The 18,439-nt window shown below is 42.2% G+C and overlaps 1 protein-coding gene across 4 annotated transcripts in view; it reads right to left on the bottom strand.

Moving 5' to 3' along the window:
• Positions 1-280: 280 nt before the first annotated feature.
• The window catches only part of sgcd (sarcoglycan, delta (dystrophin-associated glycoprotein)), a 280,685-nt gene continuing 262,526 nt past the window's right edge, over positions 281-18,439 (bottom strand). For 3 of the 4 annotated variants that reach the window (XM_056397027.1, XM_056397028.1, XM_056397026.1), the window contains 2 exons: positions 14,653-14,824; positions 281-9,335 (listed from right to left, as the gene is read on the bottom strand). In XM_056397027.1, the coding sequence (XP_056253002.1) occupies positions 9,150-9,335; positions 14,653-14,824 (358 nt within the window). In that variant the 3' untranslated portion in view covers positions 281-9,149. The remainder of the gene's footprint in view (positions 9,336-14,652; positions 14,825-18,439) is intronic. The other variant, XM_056397029.1, reaches the window with a different exon arrangement.

The following is an 18,439-nucleotide window of genomic DNA, read 5'->3' as shown; positions in this document are numbered from 1 at the left end:
GGAGAAATTCTCACTAACACACATTTAAACACATAAACCGTCCGTGTGTGTGTGTGTGGAAAAACTTTAATATCTTTTATTTCAACCCATGAAAAAATGGAAGCTAAAACAAAAGTGTTTATATTTTTGTTCAGTGTGTTTATGAGAAAAAGAAATATATAAAAAAATCTGTGGTTACAGTAAATGTAAGATGATCAAAGCTCACTGTTGTGTGTGTGTGTGTGTGTGTGTGTGTGTGTGTGTGTGTTGAAGTGGAAACACTGCATCAGGTGGAAGTAAGTTCTTTTTTAAAATAAGTTTATTGATACAGTTTAATTTGCAACTCAGTTCATAAATACAAACTGTTTACAGAAAGTATAATAAATTTAAAGAGAGTTCACTGACATAACTCGTTGCATTATCACAATGCGTCCTATTTCCATTTGTTTTGCATAGAATGTGTGAGGATCCTCTTTGCGTACATCGTGGTACAAACAGAAGAAAACGAGAACATCCCTTCAGTCAGTCTTCACAAAAATCACAAATCAAATTCTCACTCTCACAAATCTCAGATTCACAGAAGCTCAACTCAAGCAAACACTGAGTTTTTTTTTTTTTTTCTTTTTCTCCAAACGTTTTAAAACCTGTCACCAGTGACGGCGCCGAGCAAACAACACAACCGGTACCTTTTTATTATGTTTATTAAGCGACAGGGTGAACGGTACAAAAACGTCTCCTCCTATGAAACAGCTCCGTGTATTTACAGGTGGTTTGTACATGTGGGGGAAAGAAATGACAGAATAAAGCCACAGATTCACCTGCTGCATCGTCCCCGTTCCACTGAAAAGACGCCGTTCAGTTCGAAAGTGTCACATGAAGAAAATAAAGAAAAAAGAAACAACACTGCAAATATACTTGTTAGCGTTTGTTTTCGCTGCAGTGAACTACAAAATGTGCATGAATGGTAAATTGCATGCACATTCTTGTGCAGGTAAACCACGCCCACTTCACTCAGGTGTGTCTTTAAATACCACTGACCCCAAAAAGAGCAAACACACACAGCTCGAACAAAATATATGTCTTTAAAGGGTTAACACTCACTGCAGAGGAAACAGAAAACTAGATATTAAAAAAATACATCATGACACTCGCTCGAGATCCGGTGATTAAATCTTAGTAACACACTAAATAAATCGTGGTGCTGATCCACGTTCCCACCCACCAGACGAAAAGCTCAACATCAACATCAACTCCACATCACTGACGTTTTTTCACTGACTGAATTTTAGGCTTTTAGTTCGGGATGTCACGATACCAGAGTTTTGGTAGTCGGCACCAAAACCAGTGAAAGTCAAGGCATACGCTCACCCACCGCTCCCTCAACAGGCCACGCCCTCATTTATGCTAATGTAAACCGGTGAGTTGTATAAAAATTCACACCCCGCACAGTTGTCATGACGAGGGAATTTTTGTACCGGGGCTGTAAACATGTTTATTTCTGCTGTAAAGTTGGGACGTTTTAACATGGGAGTCTATGGGGATTGACAGCCTCATGTGGTCATTAGAGGAACTGCAGTTCCATGTTGGAGGTTTCCTGCTCGGTACCGACTTGGTACCAAAGCATCGGTTCTCGTGACATCCCTACTTTTAGTGTAGAATCAGACTTTAGTGCAGCGACTTCTCTGTTTCTCCTCTGAGCCAAAACCAACTAAACTGTTGCCTGTAACACATAAAATCAGACAAAGAAAAAAAAGAGAAAAGCCCTTTTTCCTCTTTAAGCAAGAAAACATGCAACAGCAGATTCAAGCACAAACACCACTGTAAAACTCTGATTTATACAGCGGGTTCGATATTTACACCAGCTTCAATCAGCACAGGTGCGTTTGATATTGGATCACAGGTCAACCTCCTCTCACAGATCCAACAATGAGCCGCAATCCAGTTAATGTTTGTTTAACATTTTCCATTCTCATAGTTCAAGTGAAGCTGTTTTGCATCACAAAAACTTCAGTCCTCTTCATGCAGCCCTTTAGGTGACAATCTTCAAAAAAAAAAGAAAAAGCCTTTTACTTACTGTCCTCTCAACTGAGGCATGAGGCAGAGAGAAGCCGAGTCAATAACTCACTCTCGGCTTTATGGAGCTCCTTATTCCAATAATCCAAGAGAAAAGTCATCTCTGACTGAGAGGCCTTTTGTATGAAGACGCAGAAGAAGAAGAAGAAGAAGAAGAAGAAGAAGGAGCTCTTTTCTTAAAAAGAAGTGCTGCTGAGTGAAACAGCACAGAGTCCTGTGAAATCCTAACTCGACCTTGAAACATCGTCACTTCGCCGCCGGCGGTGGCGAAAGAGGAGCCGCTGACTGAGAAAATGAGGGATAATTGAGGGTCAAGTTGGCGAATCAGATGTGTGATAGATGGAAAAGCAGCTAAACCTTTGATAGTTATTGTTATAATAAAGTTTTTTTTTAGAAATTGAATTTGTTGGCAGCTCCATTCTGATGTAGATAAAATCAGTTGTTTTAAAATGTCTGAAAATTCAAGCAGGACAAAAGCTCTAATGACTCGCTAACATGAATATTTTTCTGCTGTGTATCTGTAGCTCGAGGTTAGCCGCCGCCGCCGCCGCTCAGGGAAGATCGGCTAATGAGCCAACTCGCCGAAACCTGTTTTCCAGGCCTCCAGCTGCTCAGAAACACACATCAAACACACCCACTCTTTCTCCGTCTCTCCGCAGCCCGGCCTCGCCATCATAAACCGAAGACAAAGCGAGTTTAATCTGGGGTGGTGCCAGTTCACGCCGCTGATAGCACGACAAAACAAGAGAGGAGGCGGGTTGCTCAGAGTCCGGGTCGGGGCAAAGGGGTCAAATTAAAATACGCCGAAGGAAATTTAAGTTAACGCTGAGTGACTGTGGCCAGTTAACATGCTCCTTCATCTGTTTTAATGGATGAAACGCTCGACTTTTAGCGACAGGAGGGTCAGTGGAGCAGCTGCTGCAGGTCCTGGCATCTTGGGGACAAGATTTCCACTTTGCACTGGACAGCAAAAAAACAAAAAACAAAAAAAGGTGTGAACTAAAACAACTGTATGCATTTTTGATTCTTAAAAAACACAAGCAGACAGTCCGGAGTGTTTCCTCTGGAATAAAAAGCCTCATTAAAGCCTCACAAAAAGCTCCAGGGCTTTTTCCCTTCAGTGGGTTTCATCTGCCGCTTCCACACTCAGATCCAAACATCCAAACACACGATGACTCATGAGCCATCAGAACGACAGTGTCATGACGATGATGAAGATGTCGGTGAAATGCTGACGTTCTGCGTAGATTAAGATCCAGCGTCTGTGTTGTAACGTTCCAGTTTCAAAGGTTTTTTTTTTAATCTCTTAAATGAAACTATAAATCAAAAACTGTCGAACTTACAAACTGATGATGATGATAAAAAATTCCCCAAACAACCAAACTGACCAAGAAATATCGTTTTACAGTATGGGGTCATATTTCTTCACAATTTCCAAAGTATTTTATTTTTCCTTTAAAGGAACATTATTTGTTCTTCAAAGAAGAAAATCTCATCTCATGTTCAAGTTATATTTTCACTTAATGGGTTTGATTCACTTTTTACATGTGCATCTCCCTTGTTTTATCTTTTTGACCAAGAAATTTAAATTATTTTGATTGATTTATTTAACTGTTTAATTATAATAATGTTAACATCTGGATGCATCCATCTTCTCCACACTGTCAGGAGTAAAATGAAATTCTTTTTGTTGTGGTCAGATTTGAATTTATAGAGCTTTAAAACTACTGGAATCAGCCTATAAAATATACAGCAAGGGGTAGTTTTCTCTTGTAAATAAAAAATAAATGCATAAATAAAGTTGTGAACCTCCTGGGTCGTATATTGACATGAAATAAAACTGACTGGTATGGTTCTGTAACCTCGGCTGCCCTCCCTCTGCCCCTGGACGCCCCAACGTTCAGCAGACATGTTTGCAAAGCAGATAAAAAAGAATTTAGTCCAGCGATGCTCGGTCGGAGGGAGGAGATGACTTTCTGTTTCTTTAATATAAAACTTAGTGCTTGGCATCAAAGTAGTGTTTTTCTCACACTGCCTGAAACCAGCTTCTGAAACTCCGAAAGTTATAGTTAAACTGACGTTGTGTTGCTTGTTACAGTCTTGTAGCATTATACAAGAGCAGGGAACAAGACAGAAACGAGAGGGAAAATGTAATTAAAAATGATGACTGTGATTCAAACCATCAGTCTGCTGATCAATTAGCACATCCTACTCATCCTCACTCTTCTGTTTTGTGGTTTCGTGATGAAGCTGATAAGTTAAAAGGAGCTATTAGTAAGTTTTGTAATTGCTACATAGCTAACATTAGCATTAGCAGCTGTTTACTTACCAGTCTAGATGAAATGTTGTGAGGTCAGCGTCAAAACTTCATTCCTTCACTCGTCAAAAGCTGTCTAAGCCACCGTCTTGTTTTACTTCTATTTCTATCACTTCTTTTTTTTGTTGTTGTACTGAAGTTAGCATGCTAACCAGCTAGCCCCAGCCCGGTTGGACCATTTTGTCACTTTCCAACACCGAGTCACTGTAGCGTCCACACAAAACAAATGCTGAAGCTCTTGGCAAGACTGGTAAGTATGTTAGCATGTCCTACTCATCCTCGCTCTGTTTTGGGGTTTTGTGATTGCTAAATAGCTAACGTTAGCATTCTGTTTACTTACCAGTTTTGCCAAGAGCTTCAGCCATTGTTACAATCACAAGACAAGAGGTTATAATACATTCTTTGAGCGGCGTGGACGCTACAGTGACGCTGTGTTTGAAAGTGACAGGATGACCAGCCGGGGCTGGGGCTAGCTAATTAGCATGCTAACTTCAGGACAAAAAAAATAAGTGCTAGAAATAGAAGTAAAACAAGAGGGTGGCTCTGGGCCAGTAAAAGAAGGAAATTTGATGCTGAACTTGCAACATTTCTTCTAAACTAGTAAGTAAGCAGCTGTTAATGCTAATGTTAGCTATGTAGCAATAGCAAAACTTTCAAATAGTTCCTTTAAAATGATGAATCGCCACATTTTCATTCATTTCATTCAGCTAAGAAAAAGAGCCGAGCTCGACTCTGAAGACAAAAGATTTCAAGACAAAGTTTTTCTTCGATCAGTGCGGTTGTTTTATCTCATCAGGGAGGATCCAATAACTACTGCAATCAACTTGAACAACGCCTTTTTATTTTGGCATCTTTGAAAACTACTCCATGAACGGCAGTTTCAGACTGAAGGATGAAGGAAAAGTGTGAGTATTCAGGATGGACGGTGACACCCCGCCCCCGGTGTGTCGCCAGGAAGGGGAAGTAGAGAGCGGGAACACACAGGGTTGGAAGAACCGCTCACAGAATGTGATCAGGCCAATATAATTGATTGATTGGCAGCACACTGAGTCATCATCGACAGACACGATGAATGAATTTGCATGATAGTGTGAATAAATTACAGTAGTTACTTATAGAATCAAGCATGAAAATATTTTAGCCTGATTGATATTGTCTACGATCTGATAATTGCTAATTATGTTTTTCAGTAATTTTAGTGTATTTTTGTTGCCACTTTCTGTATTATATTGATAATTGCGGCGTATTTCTCCTCAACCCTGTGTATCAACTCCTTCTTGGAAAATTTTTCTTTTATTTAATTTTTTAAACTTTTGGTTTGTGTGTTTTGCTTCTCTGAGAATCGTTCAACACGTTCTGTGGAGCAGAGGAACAAAACAAAAGCTCACTCATAGTAGCACAAATTTACACACACAGCACACTGGAGAGAATGCAAAGACCTCGGGCCCGACACAACAACAACAACAACAACAACAACAACGAAACAAAACAAAAAAGAAAGCAGGTTTGTGTTTGTGTGAAGCATCTGAGCTCGGCGGGACGGAGGCGCACAGGAAGGAGAAGGCATTAAAAACAAACCCAGCTTGTTCTCCTCAGGTGAACATTGTATACATTGCTGTACATGCTAACTCAATGAATATCCTTTAACATTATCTTTTTTTAAGTATAAAAACACATACTGATGTACATTATAAAAAAAAAACGGATTTCCTTTTCGCCAAAGAGCAGTGTTTCTCTTTCGTCGGCGTGTACTGTTCGATGCTCGCTGACGCGGCCATGTGTACAATATTTACATAAACAACCGTATAAAAAGATGTATTTCCTCTTGGGTACATGTATTCAAATAAAAACAAATACATCAGATAGGTTCAATTTGTTGTGAAATATTTCTGAAAGTCCTTTAATATACAGCGACAGAGAGGCTGAGAGACAGAGAGACGGTTGGTGCACCCGACTCTTGGAAAGGATGTGACACTTTAAAACAACAACACAGGATATTAATAAATGCCTACGAGTGTGTTCAGCATCGCAAACCACTTGGTAAAAAGCGTCCAGCTTCTTGTGGGTGTTGTTGCGCAAGATCTTCGTTGAATTTTCCCAGATTATCAAGCAAATGTTGAAAATATGCTAAATCGAGTCACTTTTTAGAAAGACCCTTAAAGGTCCCATATAGTATGAAATGAGACGTCCATGTGTAGTTTGATTATAGATCAGGTCTGGGTTCTATATTAAGAAATGCACACAGCCTGTATTCAGAAACTGAGCCTTAAAACCAGCCGTCAGGACTTCCTGTAACTTTGTGATGTAACAACAAAGCAAGCCTCTAGTGTGACTAGAGCTCCAGAGAGAAGCCTGAGAGAGGAGATGTAAAACTACACTGAGATATCAAATATATCTTCTTATGGATCAACACTTCAAAATAAAACACAGGAAGTGTAAAATAAACAGGACTTTTAACCAAGTGATTTGAGCTGCTTAAACAGAACCAGAGAACTAAAGCAGACATGGCTTTCATTAAGCAGTGGCTATCAACCCCATCAGTGCCGTAAATCTGCCTCACGAACTCCACAGGATTTAAACATTTGAAAAAGCAAAGTGACCAGTGGGTCGTCCCAAAAATGAAAAAAGAAAAATGACACATCCTTTTGCAGAATCAGGCGTGGACAGCAGGACGAGCTACAGTCGGATGCGGCTGAAGGTCTTTGCATTCGCACAGAGGGAGAGGTTTTGTGAGTAGGATGAAACTGAACTGAAACCAGAGAGACCATGTTACTCGCAGATGCCAAAGAAAGTCTGTGTGATGTGCTTCTTCTTGCCACAAGTGCATCGACATAAGGCACAGGCACAGTTCCCCTCTTTCAACAGAGTGGCTCGCAATATAGTTTGTTTGTCCTTTTTTTGTTTTTTGTTTTTTTTCTTTAAAAATGTCCCAGTGCAAGAAACAAGTAGGGTGACCACCACCGAGGTTGGAGCAGCTCACATGGGACATTTAGTTCTGTTTCTTCAAGGGTTTTTTTTTTGTTTTTTGTTCTTTTTTCCAGTTTTCTTCATTGTCAGGACGGAGGAAGGTGATGCTGTTTTGCCAGGAGGAAACATTTATGCAGGCAAAACAGAACATTAAATCAACTACCCACTGAATTTAAAGTCATCGGTTCACATCAGATCTTTTTTCCCTAAACAGTTCCAGTGTGTTGAGGCACTGGTGCCATGTTCATGTCATATCACAATAAGCACAGGAGTGAAGACCCACTAAACAAAGTCTGTTAGCGAGAAAGCTAACCGTTAGCCTGCGAGGTTTGACATGGGCCACAGTTCTCTGACAGTGGGACTTCACCGACAGATTGATCAATTGATTAACATGTTTGGACGTCCACATCCAACACGGTGAGGTCATTTGTTGTCACTGTGAAATCAAATAATACCCACCAACAAACTGTCACTATAGCACTGGGGGGGGGGCTAATTTGAATAATCAGGGTTGGGGTAAATGCGATATGATGTGACCATGGCATCATCATATTTTAGCCTAATAACTGAAACCTTTACTTGGAAATTTTCCCACATTAGCATCGAAAAACAAACAAAACACTGTCACATAGGCATACTAACGGCACTTAATGCAAACCCACATATACAGTAGCACATCTGGATCTCGTGTGTGTTTTCCACTGAAATGCAATGACTTAGACAGTATCCAAGTTCTTATGCTTATTATAGCATCCTGATCGGATTCACATTGGGAGCAGCAGTCATTAGGTGCATGTAGTTTGCCTACTGGGCTTTAAAACAGAAAACAGGGAGAGTAAAAATCCTTGAATTATCTCAGCTGTGGTTAAGCGTTGGAGGAGGGAGAAGAGAAGGTGAGGAAAAAGGAGAAGAAGAACAGAAGGGAGGAGGAGGAGTGGGTTGGGGAGGGCCGTGGTTGCCATGGGTGATCACCCTAGTGATTCTGGTACTGAAATGCTCTTGAGGGAGAAAGGGAACAGATCAGTGTCTCTTCTAGTAAAATCTCTGGAGATTTTCCTTTCAGTTTCTACCAGGAGCAAAAAAGTATGTGAGTGTGTGCGCGTGTGTGTGTGTGTGTGTGCACACCATGTTCACATGTTAAAATAGCTATACTGTGTGTATGCATGTCTGTAAGCCAGTGTGTGCATTTGTATGACTGTTAGGGTCAGACCGATATATCACCAATACTCTCCTGTTATTGAATATTAGTGTTTCCATTCAGCGTCATGTATTCAGTTGTATTAAAAAGGTGTTAAAATGCAACACATTTGTTTTCTTTCATTCACGTATTTCAATTTAAAAGCCTAATATGTTCTAGTGTACTGTGTGTATAAAGAGCTTAGATGTGTAGGAGACTCGGGAGAGTTTTCGTGTCCCGTGATGCTCTAAATGCTGTTTTCAAAGGCTTCTCCTCATATAAAATTAAGGGAGAAAATATGTTTAGCATTGAAATATTGGCACAAAATATCAGCTGTCGTCAGCTTCGGTTCAAAATGTTTCCGTACTGGTCCTTTAAAACATATCGGTTGAGCCTAAATATCAGTCAGAGTGTTGTCTGTGATCGTGAAATGTGTGCGTCGGTGTATCTGTATAGGTACAGTATCTGTGACTGTTTATCCATCAGCTCTGGCAGTCTTTGTATGTGTCTGTGTTTGCTCTGAATCAGTCCTAGAGGCAGGCGATGTGTGTACATCTGTCTGTTATTTTTTGTTTTTTTTTGCCTGTCTTTCCTTCGGGGTATCTCTGTGTTGATTCGTGTTTGTATGCATCAGTCCTAGAGGCAGACATTGTTGCTGATCTGGCAGGTGGATCCGGTGCCGGCCTGGGACAGGAAAAGCCTCCCGTTGGGGCAAACGCAAACCTCGTAGACAGTCTGCCTGGTCCCGGAGGACGAGGAGCTGGTGGAGGCCTTCCCCTCCGGCAGCCGCATCAGGCGAATCCTCCGAGCGTCCAGAGAGATCTGGGGCGGAGGGAGAGAAAACCGGTGAGAGTGGAAAAAAACGGGCAGACATAGACAGTAGGAAGAAACGAATGATGAAGAACAGAAAGTTTTGGAAATCTGGGATTCTAGTTTGAGGATGATTTAGTGTTTTTGTAAACATTTTTTCTTGCTTTCTTGGAGTGTCTGTACATCTTACATACGAAATGAGTGGAGACATGAGTGGGTGCGAAGTTGCTCTAAGAAATTGAGGAAGACACGATTGTGCAAGTTGGAAAAGTTTGTGCTTATCCTGAAGCTACAACTCTGCTCCATGAATATGCAGAGACGAGAGGAAAGAGAGAAACTGGAGGGAAATAACAGAGATGTGGAGTTTCTTGTTTTGACATCAGTCTGAGTCTGAGTTGTTAAACAAAGACCCTCAACGTACAAGAAGCAGGTGCATACACATATCTGTACAGGTTATAACACGTCCTCTGAGCAGCGCCACGTCTTCAGGGCAGACTGGAGGCTACAGCGAGTCGCTATCTGGGCCGGGGCTAGCTGGTTAGCGTGCTAACTTCAGCAGAAGACATGATAGAGACAGGAGTTAAAACTGGAAACAGCTGCTGGTGAGTAAAGGAAGGAGGTTTGATGTTGAACGTTTCTTCTAGAACTGGTAAGTAAACAGCTGCTAATGCTAAAGTTAGCCATGTAGCAATAGCAAAACTTATAAATAGCTCCTTTAACATAGAAAACAAGACACTGCAGTTTAATGTGCACTAAGCTAACTCGGCTAATGAGTTCCTGAACAGTAAGCTGGATACTTGAGACTGCACTGTGAAGGTTCAGGCTTTCATAACTCTGTGCTAAGACTATTTAAAGGACACTTCTAAGTTAAGTAGAGTTTATAGTTGATCTGCATTAAGATGTTTGGACTGAGACCAGCTGGACGGGACTCTTCTGTCCATAGTCTGGATGTGAAACATCTGGCAGAGAACCAGCTGCAGCTTAACTCGTCTTTAATCTCCCTAAAATCACCCGAGTCACTCCTCAACAAACTTCTGAGCGTCCTGCCTCTACCTGTCCTCGTACCGCACGGTGTATTCGACCTCCATATATTCATGATTCTCACTTTTCATTCAGAGCAGAGGAATCACTCGTTATAGGATAAAAAACATCTTTTCCTTCCTTTCCTCTTGTCGTCTCTTCGCTGTAATTGCTCTCAAATCAAATCTCTTCACCTGCTTTTCTAAACTTCGCTTTTATTTCTTTTTCCAAGACTTAGACTCTCACAAAATCGGACTCACAGAAATGGCACCTGTGGCTCCAAACTGCTGCACAGTCACTTGCATATAAAGCGAGATCTGTAGTACCGACGGCAAATTGGTCCGGATGTAAGAAAGGTTTGCGTTGCGTCATCTATTGGTTTCTTCGATGGGCTTCTTTGCCAGGGGCTCTCCAAAGTCTAGATCATCACTGTAACTATGTTCAGATGACTTTTACTGAATGGAGAAAGTCAAGTTCTTGTTAAGTCGTATGTAACAGTTACACACTACCACGTCCAAGCGTCAAACAAACATTCACGATCATGACTGTAAAAGAGATTACATATGAAATACACCTATATTCAAATTGTAATTCAAAATCTTCAAGGCAGTTTTCCTGTTATTGATATCAGTATGAATTAACAGTTAATCTCACACAAGTTACGATTGTGTCACCTTAATGTGGTGAGAAATTGTACGCCTTTCAGCCAGGTGCTTTGTTTGACCCCAAAGATCCTTAGAAATTAATTTACGATGTTTTGAGATACTCTGCTGACAGACAGAAAAACAGAATGACAGACAACAAAGAAAAACCCTGTCCAGCTAAGCAGAAAATAGTTCACTCTCTGCTGGTTCCCAGGTCTTTCCTCTCGACTCCTGAGAAATAAAAAGAAAGTAAAACTCCAGGCGATTCCTTCAGCCACCCTGAGAAAAAGACACCCACACACAGCCACTCACCCACTGATTTCACTCCCCTCAACCTCACACTGATTGGAACAAAGTGACTTTCTACCTGTGCACAGACACAAACCACTGCTGCATGAATCCCATCTCTCTGCCCTCCCCTCCACTCCTCCCTCCCGGCCTCCCGGGGCTCATACGGAGCTGGTGTTTCATTGGCCGAGGGGAGGAGGAGCTCTCCAGCTATAAAAAAGGTAAAGGAGCCATTACTGGGCGCCTTGGGGAGGCATCGCCATCAAATGACCTGGAACACTTTTAAAGCAGAGTCTCAGCTGAGTTCCTCAGACAGCTGCTGTTGAACAAATCTTTCACCACGAGGGGTGGACCATGTGAAACACTGAGAGGACCTGTGTGTAAGAGAGCGTGTGGGCGGATGATCTCCGTGTGTGGAGAGCGGAGAGAGCGAGTGTGTGAGTGTGAAGGGCAAAAGTACACATGCCTTTGGCAGGTAAAGGTAAAACTCATTGATTTCAGTTTTTACGTAGGTGGTGATGCAAATACTCCTCTGGGACTCGCCAGCTTCACGTGGCAGAGGGGTTTGTGTGTCTCAGTGATCCTGGGAGCTGTGTACGCCCCGTGGTAGGGTCTCTCTAATTGGTCCCAGGGGAACTAAAAATCAGATGAAAGGCAAACTTCAGGACTGTGTCACCTTGCCCAGATTAGGGAAATCTGGACACCTTTCTGGAGCCAGGCCAGGGAGGGGAGCTTACCTGAGGGAAAGGCAAAGCCCAACGAAATTACATGGAGCCACCACACTGTGGGTTCACCACTCGCTGGGGTAGGCAATCAGGTTGAGGTGCATCGTAAGCCGGGCGGCAGGCGTGGTCAGGGACCTGGGTGTGCTGATCCCTGGCGATCAGATGGCGAGGGAGGCGGCCCAGTAAACCTAAATGTGTAGTGATGGTGAACTGGGAACGTCTGGCTGAGGGCCCCTGTCCGTCAGGGGAAGGTTGGGGACATGGGATCTGAGAAGCCTCCATGTGGACGTGGCTGTCAGCAGCTGTGGTTGGAGGGTCATCTGTACCTGTGGTGGTAGCAACCCGTGAACCCGCTGGTGGTGAGGGAAGCTGTCAAGCTGACGAAGGAGGTCGTTTTCGGCCTGGCTGGGCTCGGGGCTCTCCTGAAGCAGACAGGTACCGGCTGGTTAGAAGGGCTGAAGCTTTGGCGATCATGGGAGGACCATCCATAAAGTTCATCAGTTTCACCTTCGTCAGCGACCGTTCAGTGTGCAACAAGTCAGGTGGCAGCTGTCCATAAAGTAACCTAAAAGCTTCCTTCTTTGGCAAACCAGCAAGATTTTACACACCCAGTGTGTTTGGGCTCCCCTCTAATATAATTGCTAGTATCTTTTTTTTTTTGTTTGCATTGAAGTGGTGCAACCTAAGGAGGGAAATCCGTTTATCTGTGCAGCCGAGCGTGACACAAACACAGCCTTCGCTCGGTGCATTGTTCTCTCTTAAAATTCACTTTCCTGCTGTTGTTAGATTGTTAGAGCGGGTGAAGTTACGTGACTGAGCGGCTTCAGGAATCCACACTGTTTCACCGTCTAGTGTGTATGAGTCTATTTCTGTATCGGCCTTGTGTGGTTTGTGGGCGTCTAATGACCAAAACCTTTCTGTAATTGCAGTGGCAGTGCAGAGTGTGTGTGTGTGTGTGTGTGTGTAAGACAGAGGTTTGACAAATGGACATTTGCAACACTAATGGAGTGTGAGACCGTGATTCTAATTATATGAATTGACCATCGTGAGTTCAACAGCCTCATTTTCGACCACACACCCGTGAAAACTGCAAGAGGATGTGATGCAGGCGTGGCTTCAGACCACTACTGTGGTTACTTTTAATTGGACTAAACTGAATCCAAGGGCACCTTCCTGAAACAGCCTCTCTCTCTCTCTCCCTCTCTCTCTCTCTCGTCACCCATCTCATATCAGCAGCCTGTCTTAATGTATGAAACTGTTTTTGTGGGAAACTTTTAAACACTTTCTTCTCCCTAATCCTCCGTTGATTTTAACAGATCTGACATGACACGACTGGTGCAACCTAAGGAGGGAAATCCTTTTATCAGCGCAGCCGACCGTGATGAATGCGAGGACTGATGTGTGTAACGAATCAGGGGATGGTTGGAGGAATTTAGGAGCAGGGAGGAAGGGATGAAAGATGGAAAAAGAGGCAGCGTGAGGATGAGGAGTGGATGAGCAAATGGGGAAAAAAAGAGAAAAAAAAGATGGTAAATAAGCAAAGTTGAAGACAGAAAGAGGTCAGAGGAAGGAGGAGGATGGAGAAAGGAAAGGACGGGAAACTGGGAGGAAGGAAAAGATGGATGGCAGAGTTGTTATAGAAAGCATGTGAAAGAGGAAAAACAATCAACCTTTGAGAGGCTATAACAGATTCTGGTGGACGGCCAGTATGTGGGAAATTGCCACCAGCCAATAGCAAAATGCTTGTCCGTGTTGGCTGAGGGAGCTAACTATTGTCTGGATTGTTGTTTGCTAAAAATAAGTCTGGACAGGACGAACACTGAATTAAGATGGAGGCGCCCCCATCAGCCATTATGGCCCGAAGACAAGAAAAGTTCATTTCAGAGTGGGAGGTTTTCATCTTCGGGCAGGAAGCTCGTCTGAAGGAACAGGACTGAATTTAACACAGGAAATAATTTCCGAAGCTCGTTTGTTTTTCTTGAATGAAACAGGATGTTTTAGCTCGTCACCACTCAAATAAACAACTTAATGAAGGGTTTGATTGAAACACAATGTAGACTGTATTTAAGCTCTAAGACTGGTGGTGTTAATTAGCTATCATTTAAAAAGATGATTACATCCTTCCTTCAAAATGTTACTGCTATGTAAGTAAGTGATGAGACAGCACACAGTTCGACCTGTCGGAGTAAGACACAATGTGCTTTTCCTGCTATAACACATCAGGAGGCGGAGCGCGTCGTCCAATGATCGGAAGGACGGTGGTTCGATTCCCGGCTCCTGTAGAAAACGCTGTATGAATGAATGGGTGAATGTGGCTTCAGTTTTAAAGCCCTTGAGACTAAAGAGTGTATATTGTGTATATAGCAGTAAGGCAGCTCAGATCGGAAGCAGGATGCAGGCAGTAAACTGTGATGCCTTTGTTAATAATTTTAGCACTTTTATTTATTTTCTCTTTCACATACATTTGCCCACCATCTGGTTTGTCATCTGTCTGATTGATCGGACTGTTCATGTCTCTTCACCCATGAGACAACTTTCTTAGTTTTGCCAGAATTCAGCAGTTTTCAGGCAGCACAATGTTATTATTAAGACCCAAGTTGGACCAGAAACCAGAATTAACAGTATGTGGATTTGTGCTGTTGGCTCACGCACCTCTCCGTCTTTGGACTCCAGTCGCAGCTCGTTCCTGCAGATGGCCTGGATGTCTCCGGCCTCGGCCAGGATCTGGATGCCTTTAGGAGCCTCCATCAGCAGGGAGCGAGTGGGAGACTCCAGCCTGGGAACAGACACAGGCGGAGCAGCTCTGTTAGTGATCGATGTTTGGCTGAGTGAGAGGGCAGATTGTTAAAAACAAAAGAGAGGAAACAATATAAGATAGAAGTTTAAGCTGTGAATACACCCGCCCACCCATTTCTTTATAATGATCCTCAGTAGAAAAACGTTTTTTATTTTGATTTGATTTATGTCAGACAGTCTAATTAAAATCTAACAAGATTGTCAAATTAAAGTCACGAGTCTGAAGCTTTCTGTTTACTAGCATGTTTTAGAAATCGGTCATCTTGACAGCGTATAAACCACAGCGGAGATATTTATCACTTTCACCAGTAACAGTATGAACACTTTTTAAGTACGGTAACAGACACAGTTCTGTAAAGTTTCCGTCAACAGGTTGGTTTCCGGTACACCCATGATTGCTGATCACCTCAACAGAAATACCTGATAAATATATTTCGCAGTTCTTTTATTGGATGATAATTAACAGGGCAGACAAAGTGCCTCCAACCCAATCTCAGCATTTAAAACCCAAATTGGTGCTCACAAAGATGGAAGCACACCCACATTTCAAGGGCCACCACCAGGACTGGAGTGTAAACTGAGTGGATCTGACACTTGAACACTGCGGCCCACCTGTGTGCTGAGGCTGCTTACAAATTTCAGTGTGAGGATTAAAAATCAGCCCACTCCTCTTCACATCTTGACAAAACCACTCAGAGCCACAAGCCGATCTTAACAGGAAGCAGCAAAGGTGTCAGAATGCTTCACTGGATCCAGACTTGCGGAGGAGGTCTCTGTAGACTTCCTGTCTTCCTGTCACCACGGCGGTTGTGCATAAAATACGTGATATTTTCTCCGCAGGGTTTTCATTGATATCACACACACACTGTATTCAGCTGGAGGACTGTGAGCTTTTGTTCTGAATGAGCAGCAGCTATTAAAGGTCCTGTTTATATGCACAGATATCATCAGCTCTTGTGTTCTGGGTCGATGTACGTGTATGAATGCCCTATCTACTGATCTCTTATCTCAAGCTAGAAAGTTGATACACAAATTAAACAGCGGAGGCATCTCTGTGCGGGTTTTTTTTTTGTGTGTTTGCCATAGATGGATTACCTACAATAACAGGTTAAGATGTCCCTTGTTGTTGAAAAGTTAAAGGACGGACACAGATGCCCCTTGCTATAAATTCCCCATTCCACAATTTTCTTCCTCACACACAGAAACACAAGAGTCTCTTGGATAATGATACGATACGACGTAATAATTTCTCATTTTAAATCAACACTTTAGCTCTGATCAAACAGCACTTAGAGTAAATTTAGTGCAGCTGACCACAAAATGTTGAGTTGGAGCCGAGACAGGCTTCATGAAGGAAGCTGCAGTTCTCAAGGATAACAGTCTCAAGTGGCATCACTCAGGGGGGAGGGAGACACCAGCTGGACACTGTCAGAGTGTTTATAGTTTTAAAAAATCTCAGTGTTTTAACAGCGCTCCTGGGAGAAAACTACCTGACTACTGGCACCCAGGTCATTTGAGTTTTAAACCCCCTATACAGTAAAGTTTGTTGTGAACCTTCAGTGGCCGATCCCTACAGCTTTTCTTTCAAAGGGCCCGGTGAGAGTTGGATTGACAGCGAATCAGTTTGAACAACATTATAGGTTGTTGTTAAGGATAAGCTGCTTGAGCAGTATAAAGGACAGGAGGGAGGAAATGGCAGACAGAGACAAAAAGCGTCCACTGATTACGAGAGAGAGCAAATTTCCAAATTAAAACTTTAATCTCTTACGCATTAAACCTTTGCTCTTTGCTCACAGAGGGTTAAGCCTCAACATGTATTAATTACCGTGTTTGTAATACACTGATAAATTAAATATATATTAAGCTATCTAAAGCCTCGTCATTGTGGTTGTTTGATTTTCAACGCTGTGTTCAGTCTTTATAAGACAATTTAAAACAAGTGCACAATTAAACTGGATTGATTTGCAACAGTCAGATTTTCAAGCATCTTTCCCTCTAAACACATCAGACCAATTATTAACTGCATGAGCCAGTTTTAGTTTCTGTGTTTCAACCTCCATCAACAGTGCTGACACTATCTATTAGTATTCTTGCTAACTGATGCCCCCAGAGGGCAAATAAAAGCAGATTAGAGCCAGTGCAATTTAAAACTCTTGTATCTGGACATTAAGTGAGCACAGATGAGACTTTAATCTTACACTTTGCAAAACAAGGGAGTAAAAATTGATCCTGTGGACGTTGTGGGGGGAATACTGAAAGTCTTCAGACTGACTCTGAATTTGATGGCCAGAGAACAACAACCTCTCGACTGCTCGTACATCTTAAAGCATCCAATAATCCAATTTTCTGCATTGCCTTGACCTCCTGTACATCCTCATCAACTTTAGTGGCAGTGTCACTTTCTCATGTCACCAGGTCTTTATACTGGGATGGAAGTGTAACATTGAAATGTCTGTCATGGTTATCCAAGAAAAGTTGAATCATGAGCAACTGGACTTAACTGTAGATACTGGAAATCATTTCTTCTTCATTGGTAGTAGATACTTGAAGGTGTTTCACCTCTCATCCAAGAGGCTTCTTCATTGGTAGTAGATATTTTAAGGTGTTTCACCTCTCATCCAAGAGGCTTTATCATTGGTTGTAGATACTTTACGGCTTCTTCTGAAGGAGCATCTTGGAGGTGGAGAGGTGAAAGGTCTTCAAGTATCTATAACCAAGTCCAGTTGGCCTCAATTCAACTTTTCTTGGATGCACATTGAAATGATAAATATGTCAGATTTAGTGATTGTAGTGCCTTGAACTCTTTCTGTGACTTGGCCCAGACACATCCCGACATGATTATCACGACCATTAGAGAGCTTTGTCACTTGAACATAAACATATGTCCTTTTGGGGCATTTGCTGAATAGACTGATGCTGTCTTACACTACCACTAAAGGTTGCCTAACAATCGAACGTAACTATGGTTCATCTGTCAGATATGCTTTGACCCTTCGAAGAGGGATAGGAACCTGTAAAATTTGTTGGCTAAAAAAACGGTTTCCTCAGGACCGGAGTTGGTGTTTCTAGATCCACTTCAAGTACGCCAAAAGAAGGAAATTAAGTCGGTTCAACACAATGAAATGTATTTGACTGAGGGCTGGTAAGAGTGACCTTCAAGCACCCACAATCCCTAAGGAGTGGAATAACACCTTGAAACTTTGAGAGGACTCATAGAACAACAGGACCAAAATTTGATGGTTGTAGGTCAAAGGGTTCTGAAGAAAATGACAGGATACAATTACAACTGATATTTGTCCTGTGATCAAATTTGGTGGCTCTAGGTTCTTCACCCCTACAAAGAAATAACATGTGTGGGGACAAAGAGGAAGAATTTTCTCCAATATAGACAAGAACTCAGAGGTTTCCAGTGTTTGTGGAAATAAAATAAAACAACTCACATCTGCATCAGTCCTCCTTAAGGCCTCCCACCTCTTTCATCCTCACTTCTCCTCAGGGAGTCAAGCAATGAAATATTTCTCTCCGTGGTTATGTTACTTTCATTTCCTCTCATCTTTCCTCATTTCCTTTCCTTTCCCTTCCAATTTTGTCTCATTTTTTCAATATTTGTTTTTCTTTTATTTCTATCTTATTCTAATATAAA

This window comes from Seriola aureovittata, chromosome 15 (assembly GCF_021018895.1).
Source record: "Seriola aureovittata isolate HTS-2021-v1 ecotype China chromosome 15, ASM2101889v1, whole genome shotgun sequence".
NCBI lineage: Eukaryota > Metazoa > Chordata > Actinopteri > Carangiformes > Carangidae > Seriola > Seriola aureovittata.
Note: the sequence above shows the minus strand (reverse complement) of the source record. Positions and strands in the feature narration are given on the sequence as shown.